General features: G+C 39.3%; 1 protein-coding gene across 1 annotated transcript; it reads left to right on the forward strand.

Annotated features, from left to right (window-relative positions):
- The first annotated feature begins 531 nt into the window (after window positions 1-531).
- Window positions 532-2,748, forward strand: LOC135250404 (ADP-ribosylation factor-like protein 4C). The gene has a single exon (XM_064326643.1). It carries the CDS (start codon window positions 1,329-1,331, stop codon window positions 1,905-1,907), a length of 579 nt encoding a protein of 192 aa, XP_064182713.1. The 5' UTR covers window positions 532-1,328; the 3' UTR covers window positions 1,908-2,748.
- Window positions 2,749-10,093: the final 7,345 nt, after the last annotated feature.

Here is a 10,093-nt window from a genome sequence, read left to right on the forward strand (position 1 = left end):
TGTAAAATGTTAAACACTAAAAACACGCGAACTGCAGTATCGGTTTGTTACCTCAGAATGTTTTCACCTGGGAAATTTAACAATGTATTTTACGCAAAGTGCAACTATCAACATAGCAATTAATTGAGAAATAAACTAGTTACTTTGTACATTGTTTAATTGTGCTTATAAGTGGGCGAATACACCCTATAAACAGACTAAACGCTACCTTTTGATTAAGGAAATCTCTTGTGCCTGACTGCATCAGCGAGATCAGGTTTTGCGGCTAAATCTAGTTGTTGACAGCTGATCCAATGGGTCTTTATTATTGATCGCCGGCTTTATCAGATAACAGAACAGGCCTCCACATTCCACCCAAGGGAAAAGTACGCAGATATAATCACACTCGTTTAACTGATGAAAAAGATGCAGTTAAACTGCTGTCTGTCTTTGTGATATTATCACATAATGTATATTCTGAGACTGCATCTTAATTGCATTTAAGCGCAGTTGTGCTTTAAATCCGCGGCAGGTTTAGCCTGGCCCACTATGGGTGGAGTTACTGAATGTTGTGCTCGTAGGTTTGGTTTAGTCAGCTGCTGGACTTGCTACTCTAGTTTGAATTAGGCTGCGGTGGGGGAAGGACATTGTCCCCGTTGTCTCCTTATTTTGTGTGATTTGGATAACGCTGTAGCAAGTGGCGACGTGCCTCGATAAAAGGTTGCCAATTCCTGGATTATTCGCGAAGTAGAGCTCGCGTCCACACCAGTCGAGCAGTGGATTGGAGCTACACTACCAGTTTTATTTCTCCTCTGTTTGGCGCAGGCGACTCCGCGTGGATATCAACGTGTTGACTGAGGGCGAATGGGAAGCGTTGCGCCTCTCTTCGAAGCTAAGGGCAAGCGAAGGAGAACAAACCTCTACAACTGAAGCACATTTTCCCGTCGTTCCAACAATCTCGTGGAATTCAAGCGCGGCGAAATTGGATTTTAATTTGTGTTTGTGTGGGGAATGTAATTGAACGCCACGACACTGCGCTCACGCCGATACGAAGCAACCTCGTTCACTGCTGCAGAGTGAGAGTGCTCAGTAGGCAAATGTTCACCATGGGATCGCGCCTGTGACTCTGATGGTTTCAGTCATACCACGGTTTTCACGGGTGTGGAGCATTTCTTCTGTTCTGGTTTGTAAACAATACAAGGCACCGTTGAACTTGATTGAATCAAACGTGCATCCAGTACTGTAAGCTGACGACATCAAATGTTTTTTAAACGGGTAAAGACCGTATATGTGCTGTAAACATTTTAGTATTTAGCTTGCAAACTATCTTTGTCAGCAGTCGGTACAAAATGGGTAACAGTTTCTCTAATATATCCGCATTTCAGTCCCTTCATATTGTCATGTTGGGTTTGGACTCTGCCGGTAAAACGACCGTTCTTTACCGACTGAAATTCAACGAGTTTGTCAATACCGTGCCCACGATTGGGTTCAACACGGAGAAGATCAAACTGAGCAATGGCACTGCAAAGGGGATCAGCTGTCACTTCTGGGACGTCGGCGGACAAGAGAAATTAAGGCCTTTGTGGAAATCCTATAGCAGGTGCACGGATGGTATCATTTATGTGGTGGACTCTGTGGACGTGGACAGGCTAGAGGAGGCCAAAACAGAACTTCACAAAGTCACCAAATTCGCTGAAAACCAAGGGACTCCACTTTTGGTGATTGCCAATAAGCAGGATCTACCTAAGTCCCTTCCCGTGGCTGACATTGAAAAGCAGTTGGCGCTTCAGGAGCTCACCCCTTCCACCACCTACCACGTGCAGCCAGCCTGTGCCATTATTGGGGATGGACTACACGAGGGCATGGACAAATTGTACGAGATGATCGTTAAAAGGAGAAAATCGTTGAAACAAAAGAAGAAACGATAACTATTCACAACAAAACTTGTGCTGGCTCCACCCTCAACCCCCCACCCCACCCCTGGCACAATTTAGTTCTGTATAGCTCAGTATTTTTGGTTGATGCCACTGCTGACCCGTCTTGAAATGTTTACTTTGCAGTAATTTTGGAACTGGGATGATGGCATAACTACTGCTGCTAGGAACTCTCTTCAGTCCCCAAGTGTGACTTATGATGCTCACAAGAGGACAGGCTAAGGATGCTGGAAGTTCCCACCCCCCCTCCCCCCCCACAAAGTTAACCAAAATAGAAAAATAAATAACTTGCATTGACTAAAGACTAACACAAAAAGTTCAAACAGGCTGGACCCTGTTTGTCACTGCTTCTTTGTGGAACATAAATGTAGCTTTGCAGTTTAAGGAGTTCATTAAAAAGCACTGTGATTTTGAGAAATTACTCGGGACATTAGGTGCAGTTCCTTGTTAATTTACATGGAATGCTTTTTAAGTTTCATACTTTTCTTATTTTTCTTACTTTGCACGTAATGTGGATGTAGATCATGCACATTGAGTTGACTCTTTCCATTTCTGAAAACCTGTGTTTCAGCCTCATGAATTTGATTAATAACATGGAACTGTAGGAATTTAGGTATTGCCTGCTGTGGGTGATAGGCTAAATGACTAAATTTACTGTATGATAATGATATTTTGCCTCCGTTCTGAAGTGGTTTAAAGTAGGCGTGTACAGGGTTGCAAAAAAACATTGAAGTAAATTGTATTTAGCATGCTGGTGTAAACTCACCAGAGAAGGTTTGCGTACAACATGCACCCTTACAGTTGCAAACACAACTTTGCACTTTTCTTTTTTTTTTTAAATACAAAATGGTAAAGTACTACACTGTATAGCAAAATGAAACTGTACAGCGAAGCCAAAAAAAAATCGAAGTATTTTTTAAATAAAAAAAAAAATGTTATTAAAAACATTTGTAGTGACTTGTTATTTTTTAAATGGCTAACCTGTTAGGGGCAGTATACCAATGAGTGTCATACTAAAACCATAAACCATTGGCAGATAATTTTTGCCCAGCTGACCATTTGAGATTTTGAATTAGCTGTTCAATTGCAACGTGATTGGTTTTGTTTTTCACACTGCTCCCTACTGTCTATACACTTCACATGGTGACCTCTATCCTTCTAAAACAGCAAAAAAACATCAGTATTTATGGGTTAGCTTGCCATTACACCCATTTAGCAGATAATCTTAGCTAGAAAAACTTTAACACCGGAGTTATGCAAGCAACAGTGTCATGTCTGTTTGGATGACCTCTAAACCTTTGAATACATCCCAAAATGTCTTTTCCAGGCAAGTCTGATGCATACACATAAGGAAAAAATAGTGACTAAAACACATATTTCTAGGCAAACCTTATTCTGGAAGCTTCTTGCTAAGTGGGGGATGGGGTGGTTTTCTTAACATATCTGAACTTGTGAAATATCTCGTGTTTTAATTCTGAAGATATCAACAAGTATACGTACATCACAGAGATTAAATTCATTACTATTTCAGCAAAGCATGCTCAATTCTGGCACAGGACACCTGTTCTGGTTTTCTGATCCTCTTTAACTGGGGAAAAAACTCAAGAACTGGAATAGGAATTTAATCAGTTTCAAACTTAGAGTCAGTTATATGTTCATATGCACACTGAAAACCCCTCCCTGAGCAGGTCTATTTTATTACTCCAGTCAGGTAGCTTTTGCAGACTATAGGAACATAAGGGTTCACATCCAAGCTATATTATTTTTTTTTTTGTATTGGCTTTATTTTCAAGCTGATTGTTGCTAGAGTCAATGGTATTCATTATTTCTGATGGTAACCAGCAGCTGTAAAGTTAGAGAAACTTTAGAAAATGTGGGTGAAGTCAGGGAAACTGACATTTCTGTGATATTGGTGTTGCTGTTGTGTAATTTCATATACTTCATTATTTATTCTCTCCATATAGGTGCCCTTTATCCATCGGATATACGCTGCATATCTCATTTTCTTGTACGATTGGAAGTTTACTGAGGAGATTCAAGTGAAATACCCTGGTCAGGCATAGCATAGCAATGCTCCATTTATGATTCACACTTGCAGTACCATTTCCCTATATCCCAGTTCATATACCCTAATGTATTGACTGCCATGCATCTGTGTTAAAACTGTTTTGTGTCCCCACCCAGGATCTCCTTGTTACTGCTTTGCAGTTTATGTCTTGGGCTTTTAATCAATTTCAATTTGTGGATGGGGCCTACAGACTTGCTGACCCGCACTTAACCAGTTCATCAATATTAAAAATGTAGCATGTTATGTGAACTCAACACTGGAAAGAATGGGGGTTAGAGAACATGAGGACATGCAACTTTGTCTTCTGATATGATGTTTTTCAGTGTCTGAGTGCTCCTAAAGACTGGGAAACTTTTCTAATGAGTTGTGGAAGTCTCACAGAAACCTGCATACAGTATGTGATTTTAAGAGATGCTTCCTAGATTTGGTCAACAGTCTGGCAAATTCATTGGCCTTAAAAAAATAATGGAAGTATTTACCTGAGAGTCAGCATAATGGTGTAGGATCTAAATAATCGTTTTATTGTGGACACATTTGTTTAGAAGCAGGTTTGGTGGAGTAAAATTCCATTCCTTGACACTAGAATGCGCACACAGGGGAAGGACAATGTAGTGAGATTATAGGGTGGATTTTATACTCTGTGGAAATGTTGTATAGTGCTTTGTGTCACTATGGGGGTGGGGGTGGGGCTGGCAATGACAACTGTATGAAACTGCATTTACACAGAGGCATACTAATTTGCATCATTTGGAACCAAAATTGAAACAAGGCAAAAGTAGCAGTTTTGGAAGGAAGTCAGGTGGAAGGAAGGTGTTTTCCCATTTTCCTCCAGACTAGGAAAGGATAAACAAATAATGCATAAATACAACACTGAAAATGTGGAGGGATTCCGCAAGGAAGAATAAACATCTACAGTAAGGGCCACTGAGCTGCTGTACTCTTTATACTCTAGCACTTTTAATCACATTAGTTGCATTGTTTTTAAACCTGAAATTTGATATCAACACGCACATTTAATATACAGATAAACTATTGATGAGCCGCTGTATGAAAAGGCCTTTACATAATGAGAGAAGTGTTTTTTGGATGGTGTCCATACTGATATGCAGATTTCTTGCCAGAGAGTGTTTTTGGAAGACGTTTCAGACAAGGTGAAATGGCCTGTAACTGTTAAAACATGCTGAGTGGACAGATTGTGGTAGGAAGGTGTTTTGTGCTGTATGTTATTCTGTAGACTCAGCAGGTAAAGTCCCCTCTGTAAGAGGAGAGGGACCACCCTGCTTTCTTGTTGTGGGACCTCTCCCCCCTTTTGTCTCTGCTCTTGGTGTTGTCTCTCCCCTGTTGGGTTAAATACTGGTGGGCTGTGTCACTGTTTCATGTAAACGTGTGGATGGCTGACAGAAACAGAATAGAATGATAAAGGGGGGAGGTAATCTGTCAACTCATCAAAATCACCAGTGCATTTTGTCCTCAGTGTTCAATAATGTTTTTTTAAGCAAATATGTCCTTTTGAAATTCCTACAAACTAGCATTGCAGCTAGACTGAATGACCTTCAACCTCCCCCCGCCCCCATCCACACCTTACCCATCTGGTTGGTCCATTAGCACAAAAGACATGGTATATCACTCTATCTGAAAATGGCCGGCTGGTTTAGTGCAGGGCTGTCAAACTAGTCCCGGAGGACTGTACTGTCTACAGGTTTTTGTGGTTTCCTTTCAATTAACAGCACATTTAGGTCATTGAAATGAGCCGTGTAGACTCCAGCCATTTAGTGACTTAAAGTAATCACTTAAGTGCTGTAACACAGCAAAAACCCAGCAGACACTGACGCCCCAAAAGTGGATTCTGACACCCCAGGTTCAGTGGATATGTGGCTTACACACAAAACCTTGCTGTGGATCGTCCTTAGCGTTCAGAAACGGGTTTATTTTTAGAGACACTGGAATATTTAGTTGGGATAAGGCTCTGCATGTCAACATCAATAAATAATCAAAGCTTCACTGGCAATGCACTGAACAGGGAACAATGATGGAATGGCGATGCAAAAGTATGCCAGAGATAAAGACTCACGTTTACGCTGGGTCTTCTTTCTCCACCTTTGTTAGCCACAATGTCTACACGCAATCCATGGTGGATGACATTCAATTCTGAAGTTAATGTCAAAGGCATTCATTTTGACTTTCTTGGTTCAGGAGCACAAAAGAAATCAAATGTTTTGAAAGCAAACGGTGTGTCTGTGACAGTTTATTATAGAATATGTCTGAGAGCAGACACAAATACCTTTTGTTCAATAGCTAGTCCTGCCAAAAATCTCTCACGTTGTACTGCTGGTTCTATGCTTATGTATGCTTATTTATGATAACATACATGTTTGTTTTTTAAAATTACTTCTATAATGGTCACAGATTATATTAATGTGTCAATTAAGAAGAGGGCTACTTCTAATATTCTTCAGGATCTACAGTAAACCACAGGAAAACAGTAAAAATCACCATTACCATGCACTCTGATGTTCACATGTACCATTCTAAGAGAATTCTAAGCCAGGAATTCTAAGACAATGCTCCATTGTAATTCTAGGCACATCCAACGCTCAGAGAGAAACACTACACTCGATTGCAAATTGCCGTGTTTGGTATCTGGAGAGAGGGGATAGTTGGTGCCATTGAGGATAAATTTGACATTGCTCTTATTGGAGATACAGGAGTCTTCTATATCCTTCTGCGTGACGCTATACTAAAAGACATCCATGGAGAGTGTTCGGTCAGATTCCCAAACAGTTTATTATTCAGCTCCATAATTTGAAATGTTTTCCAAACGGATCACATTGAAAACAATTACACGTGCATAATTATTATGCATGTGTAATTGCAGTTTTGAAAAAAAAAAAACGTAACTGTAAAGCAAACAATGGTAAGTTTTCAAAGAATGACATTAGGTATTATATAAATATGACTGCTGGGAATTGAGTGGATGAGAAATAAGGACTCCTTGTGTTCATTGCACCCCAGTGACTGTCCTGAGATTAGGTCATGAGGTTAAACACAAGGCTTGCTTCCTTTAACAACAGTGAGTATATCCCTGTGCAAATAATAAAGGTTGAGTCATGGGAAGATGGCTGCATTGTACACTGCTATGCTAAACAGTGAATTTTAACTTCTACAGGTCGCTTGTATTCCCGCTGTATATTGCCATTGCACAATTTAATTTTCCTTTAACGAGTCCTAGCAAACACAGAATTACACTGGGTCTAATTGTTCCAGACGGTTATTGAGCACACACCTGCACAAACAAAATCTATTGAATGAATTGGCCACACTTTCTTTTATTAAAAGCTTACAGGGCAGGCTAAGGTAATTCACTGTTAACAGGAATGACTTGTTTTGAGGCATATCTAAACCCTTCTCACCAGTATTTTTCATTGGATGGAACCTACATGTAGGAGCATGTTGACTCATTTCTACGGTTTATTAATTGAATTGAACTGGTGTACACAGTTTGTTTTTTTATAAAAATATAAACCTCCCGTGTGACTGCCATGACAACATGTTTATGTTTCAGCACTATAATTTCTTTCAAAACCACCTCAGTGTGCGTGTGTGCGTGCATGTGTTTTGTTGCCTTCAGGACTTCTGGATTGTTCTTCTGAACTTTGCATGCACAAGGCAGAATGCTGCACTGCACATTCACAAGCATACTGGCCTGGCTGAGATCATGCCATGTTTAATGTGGTTTCATTCAAAATAAATTAATGCAGAATAGTTAAATAATACTTTATGAGATATCTCTAAAAGTAAAACTAAACTGAAATTAAAATGACCAGCATTTATTGGGAAACAACCCTTTGCTTTCTCTCAGCAGTTTACTTAATGCTAACATTGTGTGTGTTAAGGGGTGTGAGTCAAGAGATTTGGTGGTCTTTAGTCAGTTTTTTTCTGTCGGTTTATTTTACCTCGCAGAAACAAGAGTATCTGTTGACACCAAGATAAGAAATATTCCCACAAAATGAAAGAGCTTGTTCAGATGTTGAAAGAAATCTGATGAAGATGACCTTAGAGAGAATGTGGGAGAGAGCTCACTCTCTTTGGAGTGAGACCTATTTCTGTGTTAATGCTTTTGAACAATATGTGAATATGTGGAACCTAATTCCACAAGCTCACCTTCTCTTTTATACTCAATTCCCTTTTGAGGGAAAGCCTGTGTTCTATAAACAGGTAGAATGAAGCTTTGCTATTGGGAATCACCTTCTGATCTATGTTAGTTTTTGTTGGTTGGATTGAGCAAACTGTAAAGTGCTAATGGAAAGAGGTGCCAAAAGTGGGGACCTTAGCTGTGATGCCCATTTGTTTGACACTTCAATGTCGAGAAGATGTCTGATGTGCACCCCCTCTTCTCTCTCTCTCTCTCACACTCTTTCGCTCTCTGTTTCATACTCTTCAAAGTATTAAAGAATAAGCTGTAGGCGCCTTTAGAAGAAGCACCCTGTCTCGAAGTGTTTCAGTTTCTCTGAAAGAGCAGCCCAAGTCGAGCCTTGCCGGCAAGAACTTCAAATGCTGAGATATACTGAGATGACTCGGCAAAACAAAGACTTTTTTGAGAGGCGAGCACAACAGAAAGCGGTGTTCGGTTACCTCTAAAACGATATGGTCTTGTGTTACAACTGTCCTGCTTCCCAGCAGGGCCTTAATTATAGAGTAAATATGTTACTTTGCAGTTATTTGTTTACATTATCTATCCCTGCTGCATTATTTACGCTCAAGTCATTTGACACGGAATAAAGAAAACATTGCTATTTCTGGTGGCACACTTGTGTCAATGCAGCTTGGTTGCCACGGAAACAGGCAGCAATAGAGAATAAGTAAAAATGTCTGCTGATAAGAGGATTATGATTTCATGATGAGAAGATAATTAGAAGACGAATGCCCTGTGTCCATGTTAATTGGATATCTGATACCAGGCTCTTTTTTGTAGAGTCTTCTAGCCATCTCCTTTACAGCATTAGAATTTCATGATTGACTTTGAAAATGACAGAAGGGCATATGCTTCCTTCTGAATACTTGAAGGATGCTGATGAGAAGGAGTGTCTAATCAATCACCAGTCTTCTTGTGAAATTCTACCTTATAATTGGTGAGTATTATGACATCATACAGTGACATCATACACATTGTTTTCACTGTTCACTCCTTCCTAGTAGAGAATGTCAGGATGCCAAAGCAAATATGAGCCTTCATAAAAAGTTATAAAGATTTTGTGTTATTTTTTTGGCATTGCTTTATTGGGCAGGCATTTCATTGAGTTACAAATTAGTCATATAATAATTAGGATAATTTTGTGTCAGGAAATTCAGGACATGTATAATAAATTGTAAGCGGTATTTAAAAGTTTGTTTTGTAAAAGACATGTGGGTTGCAAATGATAGGTCCAACTTATGAATTATTTTCAGTATTGAGGATTTTACTATTTTACTTATGTGGTGAGGGAACTTGCTGAAATCACGAATTTGCTGTTGTTCCCAACACACCATTCTGTTTAATTAGGCTACAATAGTCTATGTCTAGTCATTTATCTGCAGTTCAATACATTCTGTAAGATCTCAGCTCCTGTTATAGTTCGGGCTGTCAGTAGCCGAGCTGTATACAGACTCAGTAATAAATATTGCAATACATAATTGTTTCTGTTGTCTGAGTCTGTACATTCTATTTATCCGATTATGTTCAGGATTGTGGATATATACATTATTTTAAATGGCTGGTGCATATCAGTATTCAATTTAGAAAATTAGCACATTTGACTTCCCTTGCTAATCAATCAGAGATTTGCCAGAAACAGTAAAACCTAGTACAGAAATTAACAGCTGAAATCAGGGTTAAGTCAATGCCAAAAACATACTCTGTGTTCAGTTACATTTACTCCTAAGCAAATGAGTCTTTGCAATGTTGTGATGTTGATGCTGAGTAAACAGGTTTTTGCTGAGCAGAAAATTATAAAAAAAAAATAAAAGGTTCAGTTTCCTTATTTAGATCCTAATGTATCCTTTTGAGCTATGGGTACATCAATCAGTATCAAAGAGTCTTTATTGCCTCATCTTTATGTAATAATGTATATTTTCA

The sequence above is a fragment of the Anguilla rostrata genome, chromosome 3 (assembly GCF_018555375.3).
Source record: "Anguilla rostrata isolate EN2019 chromosome 3, ASM1855537v3, whole genome shotgun sequence".
NCBI classification, from domain to species: domain Eukaryota; kingdom Metazoa; phylum Chordata; class Actinopteri; order Anguilliformes; family Anguillidae; genus Anguilla; species Anguilla rostrata.

Coding starts and splice junctions, on each gene's coding strand:
- LOC135250404 (XM_064326643.1), top strand. CDS start 1,329: ATGGGTAACAGTTTCTCTAATATATCCGCATTTCAGTCCCTTCATATT.